Genomic DNA, 25397 nt, shown 5'->3' with positions numbered 1-25397 from the left:
CCAAGTGCGCACGGAAAAGATCCTGAAATCCATGTCGGAGTTCGGTGGGTTATGGAAACACGAAAATACCCAGCATGCCTACTCAACGAAAGCGGAGTGAAGCTGACTATGCTCTCAGAGTATAGTGTGGGGAACCCAAATGGGCAAACGAGCTCAAACATAAACAGAAAATTCTGGAACGCTGAAGAAGAAGAAAGGTGGTCTTCTGCCGATCGAGCCTCCACGGGTCTGAACAGCTTTTTTTGCAGGGGCTTAAAAGGAGGGCTCCACTGTACGAGAATGACAAAACACTAACCAGAGACAGTGACGTGGCGTTTGAGCAGACTGACGGAGGCTGTGACCGGGAGGTTGTGTGAGACGGGGACGATCGCTGTCTCTCCATTGGCTGGCATGTAGCAGTTGATACCTGCAGCAAAAAAAAGCAGGAGATTGAAAAAGGAATTGGTGAAATGAGTGTGAAAAGGGAGTTTCTTGAAAAATATTTAGTATAAACATGCTTACACCCACTCACCCATCCCCATCCCACAGACAGACAGACAGACAGACAGACAGATCAACACACACCCACACATGTACACACACACACACACACACACACACACACACACACAAAAGATGCAATAAAAACATTTATAGAATCATTACGAAAATAAAAAAGCTACAAAATAACTGCTTTCACGAGCAACAAACTCATCAATCTAAATACAGCTATACAAACTATGAACAATTCAACAACAACAGTAGAAACAACAACATGTTCTCAGACTGACAGAACAGTAGGTCAGCTGAACCTGGATTGAGAATATGTATCGGTACAAATGTCCAAATGACAAAAAATATTGTCCTACATGTCAAAACTATTGGATGGTCGACCAGAAAAATGCTTGAGATCAAAGAAGTTTGCGTCAGTGACTGAAGACTGAGGCATGAGAACAACACTGCAAAATTGTTTGTTAACCCATTTTCTCCATGGCATGGAACCTAACTCAAACTAACTCAATTTCAACCTTGAAAAAAATCGTAGCTAAGTTTGAAAGTATCTACATGTGTACTTCAAATTTTCCAAAATGTTGCTCAAACACCACATGTAGCCAGTAGAAAGAATAAGAATAAGAATAAGAATAAGAATACTTTATTATCTCATGGAGAAATTCAGGCATGGTACATAACAATAATACAAACAGGACATTGTTTTTACATAAGACATATAGCACTATATAACAGGGCAGGTTATAAACACACCTCCCACATACCTTTCTGGCCATTCCTTGCATTGTGCTTACGCATTCAGTCATGAACACATCCATGTCTCACTTACACATCGCACACATGGACATTCTAATACGCTCAACTTACCCATTCACACATGGACATTCGACCACGCTCCACTTACACATTCTTATACGCTCCGCTTACACATTCACACATGGGCATTCTTATATGCTCCACTTACACATTCCCACATGGACATTCGACTACGCCCACTTACACATTCCCACATGGACATCTTTAAAGCACTGCGCTTACATATTCTCGCACACCTATGCGTATAACGGACTATGGCTAAACATCATTGCAAAAAATCATAGCATACAATATATCACAGAAATAGAAACAAATATGTGTCATATGTAGCATTGTGTACAGCAGGTGTTATCTGGCGGGCAGTAATGGGGGCTCTGGGGGAAAAGAGTTAAATAAAACAGAGTTTGTGTCTCACCAAACTCTTTCTATATCTTCTCTCGCAGGAGGGGGTAAAAACAGTGCATTAGTTTAAAGAATTGTGCGTAAGCGACTGAAGAATGAGGCAATTGACAACAAGACTGCAAAAAGGTTTGTTAAATAAATCAGAGTTAGTTTCTCACCAAACTCTTTCTGTATCTTCTCTCGCAGGAAAGCCATCTTGCCCCCCTCTCCATGAACAAGCAGCACGTTGGATGGGGAACTCTGGGATATCAGCTGCATGATTCCCTTGGCGTCGGCGTGGGCACTGAACGACATGTACTGCACTGACAGTCGTACGTCCAGCTGTGGCATAAATACAATGAAATTAAAGTATGATCTTTAAAAGAGGCTCATAGATAAAATAAAACGATCTCTAAAACACTTTAAAAAAAAGGTAAGTACTGCACTGACAATCGCACATCCAGCTGTGTAAAAACAAAAACACCACACAAAAATGAAAAATAAGTGTGATATTATTTTCACAGAAGGTCCCGAGATAAGATAAAATGAATGGAGATCTTTAACAACAAGTACTGCACTACTAGTCGCACGTCCAGGTTTGACTGAAAATAATGAGATACAATAAAATAGAAGAGTGATATTCTTCTTCTTCTTCTTCCGCCATGGGCTGAAACTCCCATGACCGTGTTTACCCCGCCATACGCCGCTTTCAGAGGAAGCATGCTGGGTATTTTTGTGTTTCTGTAACTCATCAAACTCTGACATGGATTACAGGATCTTTTCCGTGTTCACTTTCTTCTTCTTCTTCTGCGTTCGTGGGCTGAAACTCCCACGTACACTCGTGGTTTTTTTTTTTGCACGAGTGGAATTTTACGTGTATGACCGTTTTTTACTCCGCCATTTAGGCAGCCATACGCCGCTTTCGGAGGAAGCATGCTGGGTATTTTCGTGTTTCTATAACCCACCGAACTCTGACATGGATTACAGGATCTTTTTCGTGCGCACTTGGTCTTGTGCTTGCGTGTACACACGGGGGTGTTCGGACACCGAGGAGAGTCTGCACACAAAGTTGACTCTGAGAAATAAATCTCTCGCCGAACGTGGGGACGAACTCACGCTCACAGCGGCCAACTGGATACAAATCCAGCGCGCTACCGACTGAGCTATATCCCCCGCCCTCGTGTTCACTTGATATTGTGCTTGCGTGTACACACGAAGGGGGATAATACACCAACAGGTGTCTTATCATAAGTTATACATAAGTTGACCTGGGAGATCGAAAAAAAACTACACCATTACCAACCAGGCACGGCCGGCCGGGATTCCAAACCACGACCTTCCGCTTAGAAAGCCTGCATCTTACCCACTAGGCCATTGCGCCCATCAAAAGTGATATTCAAAAAAGGCCAACAGATAAAATAAAATGCAATACTTATCAAAGTGTACTGCACTGACAGTCGTACATCCCGCTGTGACATGCATACATGGAAATAGTCACAGATACAATGAAATTAAAGTGTGATATTCTTCTTCTTCTTCTGCGTTCGTGGGCTGAAACTCCCACGTACACTCGTGTTTTTTTTGTTTTTTGCACGAGTGGAATTTTACGTGTATGACCGTTTTTTACCCCGCCATTTAGGCAGCCATACGCCGTTTTCGGAGGAAGCATGCTGGGTATTTTCGTGTTTCTATAACCCACCGAACTCTGACTTGGATTACAGGATCTTTTTCATGCGCACTTGGTCTTGTGCTTGCGTGTACACACGGGGGTGTTCGGACACCGAGGAGAGTCTGCACACAAAGTTGACTCTGAGAAATAAATCTCTCGCCGAACGTGGGGACGAACTCACGCTCACAGCGGCCAACTGGATACAAATCCAGCGCGCTACCGACTGAGCTATATCCCCCGCCCTCGTGTTCACTTGGGCCAAAAAAAAAAAATGCTTTGGTTACGGTTTCCCGACCGACCCTAACTTTTTGGGCCGACCCTAAACTTTTTTTTTGGTCCTAAAGCTAAAAATAAAATGAACCAAACACATACATACACAAAAAAAAACCACACACACACACAAAAACCCACCGAAAACGACAACACCACGGCACAGAGAAAACATCGATCGCCGGCGAGCAACTCCCATATCCAAGGGAAGTCAGTCTCGTGCGTTCGTTCGTTGCGCGAACGTAAAAAGATGTCGTCTGCATTTGCAATCGTATTCGGAAAGTGCGTTCATATCGAACAAACACGACTGATAAGTCGGTACTCGAAAAGTGCAACCTTGGTGGACATTTTTCATGATTTTCATCCAACTTTGGACGGCAAACTGTTCGGGATAAAATGTGTTGGGTCGACGAAAATAAGTGCCGAGCCCGAAGACTCTTTCGAACTGGACTTTGGCATGACTCTCGAAAACTATTTTTATCATTTCAAGAGGGACCAACCAAAAAAAAAAAAAAAAAAAAAAAAAAGTTTCATCGACCTACCTACCCTATTTTTTTTGGCCATGAAACCGTAACCAAAGCATTTTTTTTTTTTGGCCTTGATATTGTGCTTGCGTGTACACACGAAGGGGGATAATACACCAACAGGTGTCTTATCATAAGTTATACATAAGTTGACCTGGGAGATCGAAAAAATCTACACCATTACCAACCAGGCACGGCCGGCCGGGATTCCAAACCACGACCTTCCGCTTAGAAAGCCTGCATCTTACCCACTAGGCCATTGCGCCCGTCAAAAGTGATATTCAAAAAAGGCCAACAGATAAAATAGAATGCAATACTTATCAAAGTGTACAGCACTGACAGTCGTACATTCAGCTGTGACATGCATACATGGAAATAGTCACAGATACAATGAAATTAAAGTGTGATATTCAAAATAGGCCCAGAGATAAAATAACACAAAATAAAACTCTGAAAAAAAGGTACTGCTCTAACAGATGTACGTCCTTCTGTGACATGCATATGACCAGAAATAATCACAAATACAAAGAAATAAGAATGTGATACTCAAATTAGCTCCAGAGATGCAGGATTGTTTTCAACACGGGATTCAAAAGAGCATTCAATCTTGTCTGAAACTAGGACGTACAGTCTGTTTGTTCTCAAACTCCAGGCGCTTCACACCGTTGAGGATTTTGTGACCAATGGTTCCTGCCACACAGTAGCCTGGCATGATCACCTGCACACAAATGAAAATCAGTCTCAGATATGAGGATAAGGATAAAGTATCATATGTGACCCTCCACCACGGAATGAGTCGCATGTCACCTTTGCATGATTTTCATATTTTTACATTTTCCTTAAGAGTTTTTTATGCTCTATCAAGTGGTGAAAACCGATTTAAAAAAGAGCGAAAACTTTTTGAGTTATAAGCCTGTGACTAAGGTGACCCTCACACTGTTACCAGACACTCCCCTGACTTATATTAAGCCTAGCGCAGAACCGCGCGAGGTGACATGCGACTCATTTCGTGGTGGAGGGTCACATATAGTTTTGTGAGGTTTCCCTCATGCAAATTTGGGCTGCTTTCTCCATGGGGAAAGCGAGCTGCCATACAGTACAGAGCTGCCATACAGTACAGAGCTGCCATACAGTACAGAGCTGCCATACAGTACAGAGCTGCCATACAGTACAGAGCTGCCATACAGTACAGAGCTGCCATACAGTACAGAGCTGCCATACAGTACAGAGCTGCCATACAGTACAGAGCTGCCATACAGTACAGAGCTGCCATACAGTACAGAGCTTCCATACAGTACAGAGCTGCCATACAGTACAGAGCTGCCATACAGTACAGAGCTGCCATACAGTACAGAGCTGCCATACAGTACAGAGCTGCCATACAGTACAGAGCTGCCATACAGTACAGAGCTGCCATACAGTACAGAGCTGCCATACAGTACAGAGCTTCCATACAGTACAGAGCTGCCATACAGTACAGAGCTTCCATACAGTACAGAGCTTCCATACAGTACAGAGCTTCCATACAGTACAGAGCTGCCATACAGTACAGAGCTGCCATACAGTACAGAGCTGCCATACAGTACAGAGCTGCCATACAGTACAGAGCTGCCATACAGTACAGAGCTGCCATACAGTACAGAGCTGCCATACAGTACAGAGCTGCCATACAGTACAGAGCTGCCATACAGTACAGAGCTTCCATACAGTACAGAGCTTCCATACAGTACAGAGCTGCCATACAGTACAGAGCTGCCATACAGTACAGAGCTGCCATACAGTACAGAGCTGCCATACAGTACAGAGCTGCCATACAGTACAGAGCTGCCATACAGTACAGAGCTGCCATACAGTACAGAGCTGCCATACAGTACAGAGCTGCCATACAGTACAGAGCTGCCATACAGTACAGAGCTGCCATACAGTACAGAGCTGCCATACAGTACAGAGCTGCCATACAGTACAGAGCTGCCATACAGTACAGAGCTGCCATACAGTACAGAGCTGCCCAATTGTTTCTTCTTTTTCCTGCATGTGTGAATTCTTGTTTCCAAGCCCTGAGACCTTTGCCTAAAATAATGCATCAGTTTATACTTTGTATTGCTTCATGTTGACATAGCACTTCCATGGACAGCTATGAACTCAAACAAAAACATCTGCAAATACTCAACCCTTGTGCTAGAGTGCATATAAATCTAAATTGTTCCCAGGCACATCAAGGTCCATCTCTCTTCTATCCCCCGTCCCCTCTCATCCAGCCCCCCCCCCCCCCCCCCCCACCCTCTCATCCACCCAAAACCCCTCCCCACACATACACCACTCAAGGAGAGTACTGCATCAACTCACCATGTTCTTTTCATTGGGAGCCCATTTCTTGAAGACCTGCAGCGACAAGCCAGCATGCAACATTCCTGGTGTGGCAAACACAACCATGGGGCCGGGGTTGTCAATGTACGACCGGTCAAAGGGCTGCAACAATGTAAAAACAATATTAGTAAACAGTAAGCACAAACTGTCATGAGGAAAATCAGCCAGGCAGTACACTTTTACTGACAAATGTCTGCAAATATCAAACAGCACTGTACAGATCTGTTGAAAACCAGAGCTGACAACTGATGTTATAAACGAGGGGTTAACTATTGTCCCTGCACCTGAGGGAAGAAAACAACAGATGTGTAAGAAGAAGAAGAAGACACAAATGAATAACTAAGAAGACAGAGATGAAGAAGAAGAAAATGACAAGAAGGAAATTGAATTCATTTCCTCTTGTGCTAGTTTATATCTCAAATTGTGTGCCTCTCTGATATAATGATCCTTAATACCGTTATACTCATAATGAACATTTCTGAACACATCGAGAACATAAAAAAAAAACATAATTGTTAAGACTTGTACAACAAGAGGTCTTTTGGACTTACCTTGATGTAAAAAGACAAAAAAATAGTGTGCCGACATGTTAACTAAGGCGACAAAGTTACCTAGGGTTGAAACCGTTGTAAACAGTAACACGTGAGTACAGTATTTTTTTTGTCTTTTATTTCTAGCTCACACCCCCAGTCACCATTGTTCTTTTTATTTCCCCTCTAGACGGGCGCAGTGACGTGGTGGTAAGATGTCGGCCTCCTAATCGGGAGGTCGTGAGTTCGAATCCCGGTCGCTACCGCCTGGTGGGTTAAGAGTGGAGATTTTTCTGATCTCCCAGGTCAACTTATGTGCAGACCTGCTAGTGACTTAACCCCCTTCGTGTGTACACACAAGCACAAGACCAAGTACGCACGGAAAAGATCCTGTAATTCATGTCGGAGTTCGGTGGGTTTCAGAAACACGAAAATACCCAGCATGCCTACTCAACGAAAGCGGAGTGAAGCTGACTATGCTCTCAGAGTATAGTGTGGGGAACCCAAATGGGCAAACGAGCTCACACGTAACCAGACAATTCTGGAACGCTGAAGAAGAAGAAGTTTCCCCTCCATCTTCTTTTCATACTTTTTTCGTTCCATGCTGCGGTTGCTTTTTGCTTTCCTTTATGTTTGGTTGTTCGTTCATGGGCTGAAACTCCCACGGCTTTTACGTGTATGACCGTTTTTACCCCGCCATTTAGGCAGCCATACGCCGCTTTCGGAGGAAGCATGCTGGGTATTTTCGTGTTTCTATAACCCACCAAACTCTGACATGAATTACAGGATCTTTTTCGTGCGCACTTGGTCTTGTGCTTGCGTGTACACACGGGGGTGTTTGGACACCGAGGAGAGTCTGCACACAAAGTTGACTCTGAGAAATAAATCTCTCGCCGAACGTGGGGACGAACTCACGCTGACAGCGGCCAACTGGATACAAATCCAGCGCGCTACCGACTGAGCTACATCCCCGCCTTTCCTTTATGTTTATTTGTGTGTTAGTCCTGAAGAAACTTCTCTAAGCGAACATTTGATTTTGTATTGCATGTGCTGTCCTTGTATTGATGAGTACAGAATTGTTTCCCTTTTAGACATTGTTCTTCATTCATTTCCGTTCCTAGAGTTCCTTCCCTTTTTTTGCGTGTTTCCCCTCCATTTTCTTTCAAACCTTGTTCGTTCCGTGTTGCGTCTGCTTTTTGTTGTCTTTTGTGTTCTTGTTTTTCCTGATGAAGCTTCCAGAAGCGAAAATTCGTTATCGTCGTTGTGTCGTCTTTGTATCGGTGAGCACAGTAATCCTTTGTTTTTTAACATTGTTCTTCTGCTTACCTTGATGTGTTTGAATTCAAACATGTTGCGATGGACAAAGGTCTTCTTGATCTTCTGGCTGGTCCATGTGATGAACAGCTTGTAGTAATGGTTGGCCTGTGCAAACACAAAACATTCAATTTCAACTGTATTAGACGGCTGCTGGTATACCTTTTGCATAAGCTACCATTAGAATAGACAAACTAGATTGTATCTCACAAGGAAAAGCACACACACACTCTCTCTCTCTCAAAATGCATCTTGAAATGTCTTATTGACTGCTGGACATGTTGGTTTTTTGTGTGTTTTTTTCAAACAGTTTTATTCAAATAAATAACTACAATTAACAATATCTCATACAATGAATTAAATATAACTTATCGGGTACAAGCTAACTTTTTTAACGTTTTGTTCTTCCAACACTCACACAAAAATGCTTCTTATCTGTAACTGCCTATTAAAAATACTTTCCAACGGTAAAAACGAATTTGTTTTTTATATATACTAACGCACATCTTTCCGATTAAGATAATGTGGTTCAATTTATACATAGTTGCCTTTTTCACCATTACAAAATGCATACTAAATAAAACATCACTAACTTTCAAAACAATCTTAATTTCTAAAGTACAAAAAATAAATTCTTCAATAAACTTCCAGAATGTGTATACAACCGGGCATTCATAAAAGAAGTGTTCAATGAAATCAGTTACATCACAACAGTAATTAGATTTATTAGTTTCCGTTACTTTCATTTTACACAGGAGAATGTTGGTCGGATAAATGTTGTGCATAATTTTCCAGTGTAAAACTCTTAATCTAGTCTCTTGTGTTGACTGATAGGCAACTATTCAAGATCGTTCATCAATTTCTACATTAAACTTTCTCTTCCAAAATCCTCCGGAACATGGTACATCTGTTTTCATATTAATAATCTCTTTCCTATATTCTCTGGCACTTAACACATTTTTGCCGTTAAACAGTGGTAAGGTAATACAAACATCATCAGTCATATTTACAACATTTTTCCTCATAAATAATGACACAGCAGCTTTTACAACATTATATTCAAGAATTCGGTTTGGCGAATATCCAATCAAATCCCATATATCTTGATATGATAATTATGTAATGTTTACTGTAGTTAACTTAAGTTCGATTTCTTCTAGTTATTGAGTTATTCCTCAATGGGCGACGGCCGGTCGAAAAAAAGCATGTTTGCATTGCTTATTCTGTCACCCTCAAAAAATTAAGTTAAATTCAATTCTGATTATTCTCTCTTTCTCTCTCAAACACACACATAAACACACTCACTCACTCGCACATAAACATGCATCATCGCGTATGCATGCCTGCACACACGCGCACACATACACACACCATAAGGGCTACGATCAGACAAAATCCTTTCAAAATGACAATGAAGCGGTGTCCATCAGAATACATTCATGTACCACTCTCTCTTTCACATAATATCAAATTCCTTCACTCTCCTTTCAAGCAAACTCACTTTTTCTGTCAGCCCCAGTGAAAAGAAGATGGGCACCGAGAGATTCATCCTCTCCCAGTATGACTCCAGCAAAATACACAGTTCCTGTGCTCTTCCCAACGCAAACACTGGAATCAACACCTGAAGACAGAATGTTCATCAAAACTGCTTAGAGTAAAGCTTCAACCCAAAGACAAGGATATATAGAAATAGTCAAACCCGCCCCAGTGAAAACCTCTCGATAACAACCACCTGCTAAAAACAACCATGCCACCTCTTGATATCAACCACCTGCTAAAAACAACCATGCCACCTCTTGATATCAACCACCTGCTAAAAACAACCATGCCACCTCTTGATATCAACCACCTGCTAAAAACAACCATGCCACCTCTTGATATCAACCACCTGCTAAAAACAACCATGCCACCTCTTGATATCAACCATCTGCTAAAAACAACCATGCCACCTCTTGATATCAACCACCAGCTAAAAACAACCATGCCACCTCTTGATATCAACCACCAGCTAAAAACAACCATGCCACCTCTTGATATCAACCACCTGCTAAAAACAACCACGCCACCTCTTGATATCAACCACCTGCACAAAAGAACAACCTTCCCAAAACAACCACCCCCCACGAATTACAGATGAATTTATTTTTATATTTTTCCATAGCGACCACCTGTCAATAACGAACTGACATTTTGATCAGTCCCTAAACATAATCAAACTGGTGTCGTTTCTTAACATTTTGCTACTGTTTGACATTATTTTTTTCTGGGAAAGTGATGTTTGGGTAGAATTGGTTGTGGTATTGGTAAAATGTGTGGAGCAGGCTGCCTCTGTCACTCGTTTCTTGCCTTGTCATTACATGTAGATACAATGCAGACAATCGCTCACCTTCCCTCCATTTTCCACACACATGTGGACCTTCTTCAAGAAGTCTCTTTCGCGGCAGCGCTTGGAGTCGCGGATGGTGGTGGCGTAGGTGGACTCGGTGATGAGGAGGTCAGGACGACATTTGTCAATCCACGCTGACCCCAAGTGTCTGTCGGGCGTCATGTTGTAATCACCCTGAAATGAATAGTAACATCTGTCAATGCTTGTACTCCTTATAAGAGTTATTCCTTTTTTTTTCTTTTTTTTTTGTGCTGTTTGCAAGAACTACAATTCATCAATTATATAATGGGTAAACAAAATAACATAATGTAACCTCAAACAAAACATCATGACACATATGCAGAATAATGTCTTACGTCATTTAAGAAATCCACACACACACCAAAAAAACAAAAAAAAGAAACACTCTAAAACAGTGGCTACAACAACAACAAATTAATAAAAGTAACTAAAGTAGGTGTATTCACATACATATAACAGAATGACAAACACATTCAATCTATACATTTTCTGCAACAAAGCCAGATCCTGTATGCAATCTACTTAGGAGGGAAATATGTGGCAAACATACATTAATAAGCATGCTGAACAAAAATGAAGACACCCCCTCATAAGCTGAGCGGACAGAGGCTACGTACCGTGTAGACAAAAGAGTGCTGCCCCACTTTGATGTGAAACATGGCGGCACCCAGCACGTGACCTGCATAGTACGCCTTGATTTCCAGCTCATCATCCACCTGTCGATAAACATACAGATTTCAGCACATCCAAACAAGATGACACTCTTGCAGATTCTGTTGATGGAAAACCTACGAGACAGCTTATGACTCTGCTAGGTTTGTTCTTGGAAGACATATGCATCACCCAAGCAGAATAGTATGAGGAATACTGGGATTTAAAGATTTTTACACATCCAAACTAATATCCTTTCCCGTCTTTTGTAAAAAAAAATATAAGAGACAGCCACACTAACATATGTTATTGTGAGTTTCTAAATGTATCCATGGGTGGGAACTGAAAAATGTCATGAATCGTGAAGAATTTTAAGGGGGGTCTGGGGGCCTCCAGACGCTGAAGGATTTGTATAATTAACAACCAAAAAAACGTCACCACAGACATTACGAATCCGGATTTCTGGCATATACCGGAAGAATCCCACCCATGTGTATCTAAACAATTTGAGACAGCCACTTCAGTCAGCCATATGCCACTTTCGGTGGAAGCATGCTGGGTATTTTCGTGTTTTTATAACCCACCGAACTCTGACATGGCTTACGGGATCTTTTCCGTGCGTACTTGGTCTTGTGCTTGCGTGTACACACGAAGGGGGTTAAGTCACTAGCAGGTCAGCACATAAGTTGACCTGGGAGATCGGAAAAATGTCCACCCTTAACCCACAAGGAGGCCGCGGCCGGGATTTGAACTCACGACCTTCCGATTAAGAGGCTGATGTCTTATCCACTAGGCCACTGCCCCCGTGTCTTTTGTTTGTTTGCTTAACGCCCAGCCGACCACGAAGAGCCATATCAGGGCGGTGCTGCTATGACATATAACGTGCGAGACACACAAGACAGAAGTCGCAGCACAGGCTTCATGTCTCACCCAGTCACATTATTCTGACACCGGACCAACCAGTACTAGCACTAACCCCATAATGCCAGACGCCAGGCGGAGCAGCCACTAGATTGCCAATTTTAAAGTCTTAGGTATGACCCGGCCGGGGTTCGAACACACGACCTCCCGATCACGGGGCGGACACCTTACCACTAGGCCAACCGTGCCGGTCCCCCGTGCCTAAGGAGGTGATCAATACCTCAGTGAGAGCTTCAAGGAATACTGCCAAAATAACAAAACTGATGACTTCAACCTCTTGAAGCGCAAAACAAAAGGAAGCAAAAACGCTACAGTGGAACACCTTTTGAGACTTCATGAGACCTTGCTTTCTAGCGGAGAAAGATGACTACCACCTGCTCCAACGTGAAGAACAAGTCGTCCTACTCAGACTCCGCACTGGACATAACAGACTAAACCATCATATGGCCACAAAGCTGAAGCTAGTTCCCTCCCTCCCTATGTCCGTGTGGCAGGAATCAGACAGCAGAGCACATCCTGCAGGCTTGTCCATACCACAGTGCTCTGAGGGACACCACCTGGCCAGAGGAGACAGCGCTACAAAAGAAGCTATACGGCCCCAAAGAGGACTTGGAGGGGACAGCACGTTTCGCCCTGCAGTCCGGACTGACGATCTAACAGCGAACGACAAGAAGAAGAGACCTTGCTTTCTCAGATTTTCCATTCATAACCTCTGTAAATTTATCCCCTGCTCACCCGGTATGAGTCTGTGCAGCTTGCTATTGTACATCGACGTGAGCTTCGGTGAGAAGGCGCGATTAATAAGTGTTCATTATTATCATCATGTACACTACATTGGGGTGTGCACATTAAAGATCCCACGATTGACAAAAGGGTCTTTCCAGGCAAAATTGTATAGGCATAGATAAAAATGTCCACCAAAATACCCGTGTGACTTGGAATAATAGGCCGTGAAAAGTAGGATATGCGCCAAAATGGCTGCGATCTGTTGGCCGATGTGAATGCGTGATGTATTGTGTAAAAAAATTCCATCTCACACGGCATAAATAAATCCCTGCGCCTTGAATATGTGCGCGATATAAATTGCGTAAAATAAAAATATAAACAAGAAGAGCAAACGCTCGATCGAGTCACTTTCGCAGTTCTGAATATTATATGAGGCATCAGATGGACAGGAAGAAATTGCTATTCACAACACAATGAGTCACGTTCACATAAAATTTGAGCCCGGTCACTTTTATAGTTTCCGAGAAAAGCCCAACGTTAAGTTGTGTGTTGCCGAACAGAAAAGGCTAGTTATCTCCCTTGTTTTTCTGATAACGTTCGTAAAAGGCTACAGATGTAAATACTTTGATGTAAAGAATAATCCTACAAAGTTTCAATCACATCCGATGAACTTTGTCAAAGATATAAAATGTCTAATTTTTCCTTTGACGCTGACCTGTGACCTTGAAAAAGGTCAAAGGTCAACGAAACCATCGTTAAAGTGTAGAGGTCATTGGAGGTCACGACTAAACAAAATATGAGCCCGATCGCTTTGATAGTTTCCGAGAAAAGTCCAACGTTAAGGTGGTGTCTACGGACGGCCGGCCGGACGGCCGGCCGGACAGACTAACACTGACCGATTACATAGAGTCACTTTTTCTCAAGTGACTCAAAAAATAAAAAAATAAACCCCTGCGCTTAGAACTGTACCCACGGAATACGCGCGATATAAGCCTCATATTGATTGATTGATTGATTACTATTAAGATCAATTTTTTTTAAAGATTTGTTTCCGGGTTCATCAAGAGGGGTTCCACTGTACCTGTTTGTGGGTACCGACCTGTATTGTCTGATGGAGGTTGACAGCTGTGGCTTTCTTCATGCAGGATTTGATCATCTCCGAGGTGAAGAAGTTTGTCTCCCCTTTACGCTCCACTGCGATCTTTCGGAAATCCTCCTGAAAAGCAAAGGGAAGCACAGTGATCATAATACGAACAAAATAACAAACAACATAGCTAAGTTAAAGAGAGAAATTTTTTTTAAAAAGAACATACAACAAATAAATGTATAATAAATAACATTAAAAAAAAAAAAAAAAAGTTCACATACACACACACACACACAAAAACAGCTGTAAATTTAACTCTTCATTTTGGTTTCCTCCTCTTAAGGCCTGATTTTTTTAGGTCGGGGGGGGGGGGGGGGGGGGGGGGGGCACGGAATTATACTCAAATGCACTTTTTGGTCAAATAATGTTAGAGTCCCTCCAGATAACAGTGCACTTTGCTCCAGGGAACAGCGTAAATATTTGGCTGTCAAAAAAAGCCAAAGAAGGAAATAAATGCAGTAAACTCACCAGCAGAATGGGACAGATAGCTTTGGTAGGGTGAGTCATGTAGAGGGGTCCGTTGTAACCAATCATCTCCGTCATGTAGGGCAGTGCTCCACAGTGATCAAGGTGAAAGTGGCTGAAAAAATAGCACGCAATATTTTTATTTATTTCATTATTACTTTATTAATTGTGCCATTGCTGGGAAATTCGGGTTGCTTCCTCCCAGTGGAAAGCTAGCAGCTACTGAGTCGCACTACCCAGGTGTGTTGTTAAGGTGTAATCAGCCTCCTGCACTTATGGCAGAATGACCGAGGTCTTTTACGTGCCACAGCGGTGGGATATACCGTACTTTCCGGGTGACAAGGCGCAACAGCGCATAAGGCGCACCCCCTTCTTTTTAACAAAAATTGTAATCCAGTCACCCATTGGGCGCAGGGGGCCGATAGGGCGCACCAAAATTGAAAAAGTATACCGGTAACAAACGGTCGAAGAATGAAAATAAGCCGCACATCAAAGGAAGAATACAGAGTGGAAATGACCCAGTTTTTGCCATGAGAGGTGGTTCCCCTGTCATATCTGAGAGAGGAAACACTTCCTGCACCGGGGTCAGTGACCGGTCAGTGACCGAGTTTAACAGAGTGGAAATATGTGTGCTCTGTGTGTGCGGCGAGATCAAAGGCAGGTCCATTGTGATAGCTGGGTGGCTTGAGAGCTCGAGGAAACTTGGCCAGGGCAGTACCTAGAAGCTGAAACATGCATTATCACAAGTTGTTTGACTGGTACTCAGGCGGTCTCTTTGATTTTTTTCGTAATTCATACACGGATTAGGCGCTTCGTTATACAAGACGCAGGGGTCGAACTCGAGGAAAAAAGTCGCGCCTTATGACCCGGAAAGTACGGTATGGTAACTGTCTTTGATTCTGCACATAAAGTTGACCCGTGTCAGTCCCAGCCCCGATTAAAACCTGTGGCCCACAAATCACAAGTCCAGTGCTCTACCAACTGAGCTACCGAGCCCCAGTGGTACCTCAGACAAGTGGACACCTCCCTTTAAAGGACACTTTCTGTTGTACCTTTGTTGCCACTTATTTTAGCTAAAATGTACCTGTCACAACAGACCACCTGCAATCCAGGGACATTTTGATCTACTCCCAGGTGTGCTCTTTCATTGCAGGTACAACTACACTAGGACCATGCATGCAATACAATGGTTTACAACCTACCAACAACACTGAGAATTCTTTGGGTAAATCGAGGATCATTCTCCTTAGTCAAAAATAAAGGTAAGCTAATAGCCATATTTTCTAACAACTTATATTGTAATTCAATCAAGTTTGCGTTTTAATGAAACAGATCCTGTGATTGGTCAGAATGCCCCAACTCATTAAAAATTACCGGTCATTAATTGTTGATAACCACTTGCTAAAAAAGCCATTAACAACCTGCTGGCGAGGCGCATTGATACAACCTCAACTAGTCTCGGTTAGCTTTGAGGGTCATTTTACAAGTAGGAAATATGAAGGCCAACGAAATACCGAGACCATAAGGTATGCGAAGTGATGACGTCGAATACGTGACGTAAGTTGATGCATGAATTCTTCCGGACTACGTCACTCAATTCCAAAGATCGCTTTTGTGATGAAAAGAATTTGTTTTAGAGTTTGCTGTCCAGAAACCCGTAAAAAGAGAAGGGAAAATGTATGTGAAAGAAAACAAAACAGGAGCAGAGTGATAAGATAGGAATACAGAGACATATTTCTTGGGACTTGACCCTTGCAGGTAGGTGGACTGAAAGCAGTGTGTGAACAGAACAGAACCAATTCTGTCTGTTTACCATCACATGAAAGCAGGAAAGAGATCGTCGTCAGATTGAATTACAATATCATTAACATGCTTCCATTTGAAACTTCTCGGTCTTCATCGTGGATTGACGCCCTCCCAAAGTCTAATTGAAGCCCTCCGTCGGGCTTCAATTAGCTTTGGTCGGGCGTCAATCCACGATGACGACCTCGAAGTTTCAAATGGAACCATGACCATGTTAATGTGTAATTGGTTTTACAATGCTGAATGATCCCATTTAATACAATATGTTCTAAAAAAGAAGGTATCTAGAACTTATTAAGCAATAGAATACACAATGAATCACCTGATGATCACACAGTCCAGGTGCTCTGTTAGTGTCCCGTCTCTGGTGATGTATGAAAAGTCTGGAAACCGCCGCTGAGAATGGAAATAAGACATACCATCACACATAACAAACGATGCAAAAACAAAGTGCATGACTTCTATTTCTAACCACTTTGCCCCAAGACAATTACATTTGTTTTCCAAATTTAAGCCAGTACCTTCTGTCTTGAATGTTATGCTGTTTATCAATTACAGTTGAATGGGAAAATGCAAAACCAGAGAAATAATCATGCTGCATTGTGGGAAGTGTCAGAATGAAAGTGGCAGTCGCTGGTGACCTCATGCTTAGCAATAGCATGCACTATTACCATTACAGGAGCCAGACTATACAGGAGGCATGGGGTAAATACACAAATACAGTGGAACCTACCTTTTAAGACCTTCCAAAATCTGAGAAAATGAGGTCTTAAATGGGGGGGGGGGGGGTCTTAAAAAAGGGTTCCACTGTATTACCATTACAGGAGCCAGGCTATACAGGAAGCATGGGGTAGATACGTAAATATTCCCTTTGCATGTATGTTTAAATAAAACAAGAAGAGCAAACGCTCGATCGAGTCACTTTCGCAGTTCTGAATATTATATGAGGCATCAGATGGACAGGAAGAAATTGCTATTCACAACACAATGAGTCACGTTCACATAAAATTTGAGCCCGGTCACTTTTATAGTTTCCGAGAAAAGCCCAACGTTAAGTTGTGTGTTGCCGAACAGAAAAGGCTAGTTATCTCCCTTGTTTTTCTGATAACGTTCGTAAAAGGCTACAGATGTAAATACTTTGATGTAAAGAATAATCCTACAAAGTTTCAATCACATCCGATGAACTTTGTCAAAGATATAAAATGTCTAATTTTTCCTTTGACGCTGACCTGTGACCTTGAAAAAGGTCAAAGGTCAACGAAACCATCGTTAAAGTGTAGAGGTCATTGGAGGTCACGACTAAACAAAATATGAGCCCGATCGCTTTGATAGTTTCCGAGAAAAGTCCAACGTTAAGGTGGTGTCTACGGACGGCCGGACAGACTAACACTGACCGATTACATAGAGTCACTTTTTCTCAAGTGACTCAAAAAATTAAATGAACACTTATATTTTGCCATGAAGTGTGTAAATGTATCATCCTTTGTGCACGCATTTGCACATGAGAGTAAAATAATTCTGACCACTTGTAGTTTTTACAGTGGAACCCCCCCCGTTTAAGACCTCAAAAAATCTGAGAAAGTCTTAAAAAGAAGGGAGTCTTAAAGTGTGGGTAAATTTACAAAGGCTATAAACAGAAAGTCTGAGAAAAGAGGGTCTTAAAAGGGAGGAAGTCTTAAATTGGGGGGTTCCGCCGTACTGAATTTAGTAACTAATTTAGAATAGTCATTAACAACAATTAAAGAAACTGAAAATTGCCCGCTCACCTCGTCGTTGAAGCCCATGTGCATGCCACAGTCCAGCATAATGTTGCGGCCACCCATGCTGACCAGGATGCAGCTCCTGCCCACATCTTGTCAACACAGAGAGAGAGAAATTCAAGTTTTACGCCCTCACACACTCAGCAAAGCCATTAGGTAGGCGGTACCAAGCAGAATTGAAAAATGTAGTGACAATTAACTGACATAACTCAAAACAATGTCATTATATATATACACTAATTAAAATATTGTATAGTAATTATTGAAATAAACTTCCACGCAAAATTTGAAGGCTTTATCTTCAATAGTTTCTGAGATATGGCACTTCAGAGACTCTCCGTTGTCACGTGATTAGGGGCATGTTCCTAGGTTTTACCCAAACTTTAGATGAGATACACAAGTGTATGCATGTTTAGGCCAAAAAAAATAATAGGTGTGGTTACGGTAACATAGCCAAAAAAAATAGGGTAGGTAGGTAGGCAATCACTTTTTTTTTTTTTTTTAACTTTTTTTTCTAATGTGTACACATTTTTTGCCATGAGAGGTGGTTCCCCTGTCATATCTGAGAGAGGAAACACTTCCTGCATCGGGGTCAGTGACCGGTCAGTGACCAAAGGCATTGTGATAGCTGGGTGGCCTTGTTAAAAGACACGACCTTCTTCCCAGGGGTCAATGACCCAGTTTTTGCCATGAGAGGTGGTTCCCCTGTCATATCTGAGAGAGGAAACACTTCCTGCATCGGGGTCAGTGACCGGTCAGTGACCGAGTTTAACAGAGTGGAAATCTGTGTGTGCTGCCAGATCAAAGGCAGGGCAGTACCTAGTATCTGAAACATGCATTATCACAAGTTGTTTGACTGGTACTCAAGCGGTCTCTTTGATTTTTTTCGTATTTCATACACGGATTAGGCGCTTCGTTACAAGACGCAGGAGTCGAACTCGAGGAAAAAAGTCGCGCCTTATGACCCGGAAAGTACGGTACTTGACAGGGAAATAAGTGTGCGACACGGGCGCTTTTGCTTTCATTGCGTTTTTTGCACTCCGACTCGTTTTTTTTTTTTTTTTTGTTTTTTTGTGACAAATGTAATAAAAAGTTATAGGATCGGCCCCTAAAAATAGGGTAGGTCGGGTTACCGTAACCACACCTATTTTTTTTTTAGGCCTTAGGTGGTATCTGCAGCCATCTGAACTTGTGGCAGAATGACCGAGGTCTTTATGAGTTTAACGTGCCACTATGGTGACACAGGGGTGGGACATGGATACCGTCTCTGAGTCTGCACATAAAGTTGCCCTGTGTCCGTTTCGGCCGAAACTCCCATGGGTTTTACGTGTATGACCGTTTTTACCCCGCCATTTAGGCAGCCATACGCTGCTTTTGAGGGATGCATGCTTGGTATTTTTGTGTTTTTCTAAAACCCACCGAACTCTGTCATGGTTTACAGGATCTTTTTCATGCGCAATTGGTCTTGCGTTTGCATGTACACACCAAGGCACTACAGGTCTGCGCATTAGTTGACCGAGGAGATCTGAAAAATCTCCACCCTTAACCCACCAGGCGCGGCCGAGATTCAAACTCACGACCTTCCGCTTGGGAGCTCGGTATCTTATCCACAAGGACATTGCGCCCGTCTCGCGGGTCCTCACCAATAAACATCAAAATTTAAATAGCTGCAACAATCTGGACAAGAATGTATCCACATTTCATTTTAAACCATATCGGCGCAATTGGCATATTTTTCTTCCTCATTCAAGTCTAATATCTGTTATATATATGAAATATATGCACTTTACATCTTGTTTCAAGTGAATGATCAGACAACTTTTAGATTTCAAAACAACCATGTGCAATAATGTTCTTGGCACATCGATTACATTAACAACCAGTATGTGGTGAACGTTTGCTTTGAGAAGAAAATGTGATGAAAACATACCCTGGCCAGCACCTGAAACAAACCAAACATAGCATTAAAAAGCAAGCTGACAAGTATAAAATTGCAAGCTGCTAGACTCAGGAAGGGATGAGGGGGGGGGGGGGGGGGGGGGGTGTGTGCATGTGTTTTGAAAGAGGGAAAGAGGGAGAATGGGGGAGAATGGTTGTGAGAGAGAGGAAGAGTGAGAGAGAGAGAGACAGAGACAGAGAGAGAGACAGAGACAGAGAGAGCACTGGAACTGGAGTGGAAGTAACCAAATTTCAGTGAAAGAAGACCTTCTACCTTTTACTGTTCTAGTTCTAGCTCTCTGAAACTCGTCGTGATTTTTCAAATGCAACAAAAACAGCGAAAGTCTCACAGTAGATAACGTACACAAATGTGTTTTAAACGTAGTTTTCATTCCCAAACTGCAATACATGTGCTAAATTTCGGCTCACAAGCTTACCTAGTGGTGTTACTCGTATGTCAGACATTTTCACAGGAAGCCGCCATTGACTGCAAGGGAAACTACTCTCAGACACAAGTTTTCCAAGGGGAGCCACTGCCAATTCTTTTGAAAAGTGTTCTGCTAAAACATGGTGTGGTCAGCACTCCGGTTCACCGCAAAGAGCGTGATTGTAGTGTCGTTCTTCTGCTTCTGCATCCACTACTGGATGCTGAAGAAATCCTACCTATTCTCTGAAGAAGACGTGGCTGCCATCGCGAGAAAATATGTCGGTAAGGTTGTATATAAAGTAAGTGTCAAAAATTGGTGGCGTGTGGATACGATTTATCACCCCATGGTGGTGTGACATGATTGTTGCTCCCAGTTGCTTAGTTAGTCTTTCTGTACGCGCCATCAGCTTTTGGTAAATGTGTTTGTGTGTGTGTGCCACAGTGTGTGTGTGTGTGTGTGTGTGTGTGTGTGTGTGTGTGTGTGTGTGTGTGTGTGTGTCACTGTGTGTGTGTGTGAGTGAGTGAGAAGTTGCATTTTTTCATACATCAATTGATCAAAATACAATCAAAGGCATGTCAAACTTGATTGCTTTATTTAAAAACATCTATTGGGTCATCATCAAATAATTTTTAGTATGAGAAATTCTTGATTCTACTCATCATGTAGAACCGAAATATTCTGAGCATCTGTAGTGTTTGGAAAAGTGTATAAAAACCAGACATGTATACATGTATTGAGGTCTAACGAATGACGTCTCACAACGTGCGTGGTCGTCCTTGGCTTGGCGGTCAAGAAAGCTGCCGCGATCATTGCGCAGACGACACTTCTAGACCGCCAATATTTTTTGTGCGCATCACGTGCTCCACATAAATCGGCCGGAAACGAAGCAATTGGCAAACCTGGATATATAGGGCTACGTACTCTAGCTGTATGTTTCATGGGAGAGGGTACGTTCAATTATATATTTTCCATTTAAACACAAAATTAATATGTTCCTTTTAACAAATAGTAGCATATCAGCATAACAGTCTCTTGGCTTCACATAGAATGACAATTAAAGGGTGTTAATTTTCAAATGCTCCACACACACAAACAAAAAATCATTCTTTAACAAATGTTTAACTTCATGCACGTTTCAGTGGAGTCCAATCAGGACATCCCCACGGCTTACAACAAGGTTCTAGAGGAGTTCCGGAGGAAGTACCCGGGTCACATCTTGCCGGAGCAGGACATCCAATGGATCTTCATGAACGCAGGTGGCTGGATGGGGGCCATGTGTCTGCTTCACGCTTCGTTGACCGAGTACGTCCTGTTTTTCGGGACTGCCATGGACACCACTGGTCACTCAGGCAAGTCTTGCTTCATCGATTGTCACTGTCAGTACAGTAGAATATACCCCCATTTGAAGATTGCCCCCATTTGAAGACAGACTGCCCCCATTTGAAGACTTCCCCCATTTGAAGACTGCCCCCATTTGAAGACTGCCCCCATTTGAAGACCTTGCTTTTTAGATTTTCTGTTCATAACCTCTGTAAATGTATCTCCATTTTTAGAATAATTTTAGACTCCCTCCTTTTTAAGATGTGAAAGAGTGAGTAACCTTGCATTTGCGCAGACAAACATTGCCATGTGCTTCCACCTGTCGAACGCAGAAGAAGAAGAAGAAGCTTCCACCTGTACACATGTGTGAGACACGCCTTCACGCAAATGTGTTTGGCCTGCAAATGTGTTGTTTGTCTGCGCAAATGAAAGGGTACGATCACTCTTTCAGAACCCATACCTGACAAGAGTTATTTCCGAAAATCGTCTATTTAATGCTGACTAGAGTGTCAAGCATGTTATACTTAAATGTTATTGTTAATGGCATGTCCAGCTCAGGCGGCAAAGATTACCTGTTTTTCAATAATTCTACAGGTCGCTACTGGGCAAATATATCAGACACCATCCTGATTGGTACCTTTCATCAGTGGAAGGAAGGAGCTTTGGAGAGAATAACCTATGGACCTGGTATGTATTATATATGTGTGTGTGTGTGTGTGTGTGTGTGTGCGTGCGTGCATACGTGTGTGTGTGTAATGGAACATCTGAGTACTGTACAAACACTAGGACAGCAAGTAATATTAGCAATCTCTTGCATTCTCTCAGAAAGGTAATACATTGTACTACGTTGCAAGCCCCTGGAGCAAATTTTTGATTAGTGCTTTTGTGAACAAGAAACAATTGTCAAGTGGCTCTATCCCATCTCCCCCCCTTTCCCCGTCGCGATATAACCTTCGTGGTTGAAAATGACGTTAAACACCAAATAAAGAAAGACGCCCCAGTTTAAGATTCCCTCCCTTTTAAGACCTCGTGTTCCCAGACACTCTACCCATGTGGGTTTTTTTGTTTTTTTTGCTTAACGCCCAGCCAACCACGAAGGGCCATATCAGGGCGGTGCTGCTTTGACATATAACGTGTGCCACACACAAGACAGAAGTCACAGCACAGGCTTCATGTCTCACCCAGTCACATTATTCTGACACCGGACCAACCAGTCCTAGCACTAACCCCATAATGCCAGACGCCAGGCGGAGCAGCCACTAGATTGCCAATGTTAAAGTCTTAGGTATGACCCGGCCGGGGTTCGAACCCACGACCTCCCGATCACGGGGTGGACGCCTTACCACTAGGCCAACCGTGCCGGTCACTCTACCCATACATAACCTGTGTAAATGTGCACCCTTTTAAACCCCCTTCCTTGTTAAGACCTGATTTTCTCAGATTTTTAGAGGTCGTAAATGGAGGGTTCCACTGTACTACTTTTGGCGTTGGCCACTACTCCAAACTATTCGGGGGTGAACAGGTCTGAGAACTAGATAGCTAGTACATGTAGGACACACTGATCAAGGGAGTTTAGACAAAGGAGTTTTTTTGCTTTCAGGTGACACAGTGTTCCATGCATGGGGCGAGGCGACAGCGGTGTCCTGGAAACATGAGACGTGGATGGTTGAGTACGGCCGGGGTTTCATTCCGTCAACTCTGGGATTTGCGCTGGCCGACACGTTCTTCAGCACCACCGACTTTCTCACTCTCATTTACATTCTGAACGTCTACACCAAAGCTTTGCTGCTGGAGAGTGGTTATTATTTGGCGGAACTAAGACAGTATCTAAAAGAGTCTTTGTAGTCGTTAGCATTGACATTTACTTGTTGTGTGCTGTTGTGTTTTGTCTGTCTTTAGGAAACTAGGGTAGTATGGTAATGTGTCTGTGTGTTTGAAGTAGGTAGGGTTGAGGTACAATGAGGGTCTGGGTGGCCGAGTGGTAACGCACTTGCGCTTGGAATCGAGAGGTTGCGTGTTCGACCCTGGGTCGGGCCGCTATTTTCTCCCCCCATTCCTAACCTAGGTGGTGGGTTCAAGTGCTAGTCTTTCGGATGAGACGAAAAATGGAGGTCCCGTGTACACTACATTGGGGTGTGCACGTTAAAGATCCCACGATTGACAAAAGGGTCTTTCCTGGCAAAATTGTATAGACATATATAAAAAAAAATGTCCACCAAATACCCGTGTGACTTGGAATAATAGGCCGTGAAAAGTATATACTCGCCTAACACGCTTGAGATTTACTGGCCGATGTGAATGCGTGATATATTGTGTAAAAAATTCCATCTCACACGGCATATTGTAAACGCCATGAGCCTCCCCTCTGGGAGGGTATGTGCATAGAAATACTCACTAATAAATAAAAAATAAAAGGGTATAGGTGTGTATGAAAAGTGTCGGCTGGTGTGCGTATGTGCGTGTGGACACCAAAGCTTTGGCGGAACTAAGACAGTATCTAAACGATTCGTTGTTATTGTTACGGTGTAACTGTCAGCATTGAAGTTTGCTTGTTGTGTGCTGTTGTGTTTGTCTGTCTTTATAAGCCTGTCCTTAATTGAGCCCGAAGTCGACTTCGCGAAGTCTTCGCAAAGTCTTTTTACAGAAAACTCACTGCTAAAGCTTCATGCGACCAGCTTCACCAAGCATACTTCGCGTAGTCGACTTCGCCCAGTTCAGGAAAGGCTTTAGGATATGATAGGGTAGTAAGGAAGTGTGTGTGGGTGTATAGAGGGGGTGAGTGTGGATTGGGGAGGGGGTTCACCTGGGTGTATAGGTAGTTGTGCATTTGAAGAGATGAAGTTTTGCTAAGGCTGCTTGTATTTCTATCAGCAGTTGATTTCTTCTATCAACAAACTTCCAACTGTATATATAGAATAGAATAGAATAGAATAGAATATATTTTATTGTCGGAACCAAATTGGTTATTGACACAATAATATGTGTTTGTATGTGTTTGTATGTGTGTGTGTGTGGTGTCTTTTTTTAAATTAATTTTACTTCTCTTTTTCTAGAATATATATTCGTATAAATGAATTAATGATGTTTCATAGTTGTTATGTAATGATGGGGCAGGTTTCAGGGCAACAATGTTTAACGCTGCATTCCATTTGTATTTATTTTTTATTTGTGAGTGTTGATATTTGAATTCTGTCATTTCATATTCGATTCGCTGTGCTTTTTATTTTATTCTACTAGTGAGTTAACTGTCTGGAGAATTGTGTGTATATGCCTGAAAATCCTTTGTTTGTTTGATTATTTACTTGTGACAAAAAAAGTGAATATTTGCTGCGGTGAAGAATTTGAAAAAGTCGGTTGTGTAGTCTGTGAAAAAAATAAACTCAATATTTTTCATCGCTTGTGGTTAAATGAAAAGAAAATGTGTGTGTGTGTGTGTGTTTGTTTTCGATTTTTGTGTCTGTATGTCAGTTT

The 25397-nt window shown here is 42.5% G+C and overlaps 3 protein-coding genes across 3 annotated transcripts in view; 1 reads left to right on the top strand and 2 right to left on the bottom strand.

The window, feature by feature from the left end:
* LOC138978702 (integrator complex subunit 11-like) overlaps positions 1–20722 on the bottom strand; it is a 38951-nt gene extending 18229 nt beyond the window's left edge. The window contains exons 1-14 of the mRNA XM_070351496.1: positions 20616–20722; positions 20171–20182; positions 18247–18332; positions 16803–16876; positions 14681–14792; positions 14165–14281; positions 11385–11483; positions 10747–10920; positions 9862–9981; positions 8373–8468; positions 6496–6618; positions 4778–4867; positions 1866–2028; positions 296–406 (exon numbers count right to left, since the gene is read on the bottom strand). Of these exons, the coding sequence (XP_070207597.1) occupies positions 296–406; positions 1866–2028; positions 4778–4867; positions 6496–6618; positions 8373–8468; positions 9862–9981; positions 10747–10920; positions 11385–11483; positions 14165–14281; positions 14681–14792; positions 16803–16876; positions 18247–18332; positions 20171–20182; positions 20616–20643 (1405 nt within the window). The 5' untranslated portion in view covers positions 20644–20722. The remainder of the gene's footprint in view (positions 1–295; positions 407–1865; positions 2029–4777; positions 4868–6495; positions 6619–8372; positions 8469–9861; positions 9982–10746; positions 10921–11384; positions 11484–14164; positions 14282–14680; positions 14793–16802; positions 16877–18246; positions 18333–20170; positions 20183–20615) is intronic.
* Positions 20723–20745: 23 nt separating this feature from the next.
* Positions 20746–25319, top strand: LOC138978706 (sigma non-opioid intracellular receptor 1-like). Its single transcript, XM_070351501.1, has 4 exons — positions 20746–20887; positions 21746–21955; positions 22521–22613; positions 23527–25319. The coding sequence occupies exons 1-4, from the start codon at positions 20746–20748 to the stop codon at positions 23769–23771; spliced, it is 690 nt and encodes a 229-aa protein (XP_070207602.1). The 3' UTR covers positions 23772–25319.
* Positions 21863–25397, bottom strand: part of LOC138978699 (uncharacterized) — a 35073-nt gene continuing 31538 nt past the window's right edge. Inside the window, exon 10 of the mRNA XM_070351493.1 lies at positions 21863–21980. Within this exon, the coding sequence (XP_070207594.1) occupies positions 21978–21980 (3 nt within the window). The 3' untranslated portion in view covers positions 21863–21977. The remainder of the gene's footprint in view (positions 21981–25397) is intronic.

The sequence above is a fragment of the Littorina saxatilis genome, linkage group LG10 (assembly GCF_037325665.1).
Source record: "Littorina saxatilis isolate snail1 linkage group LG10, US_GU_Lsax_2.0, whole genome shotgun sequence".
NCBI lineage: Eukaryota > Metazoa > Mollusca > Gastropoda > Littorinimorpha > Littorinidae > Littorina > Littorina saxatilis.
The sequence above is the reverse complement of the archived record's forward strand: the minus strand, read 5'-3'. Positions and strand labels throughout refer to the sequence as shown.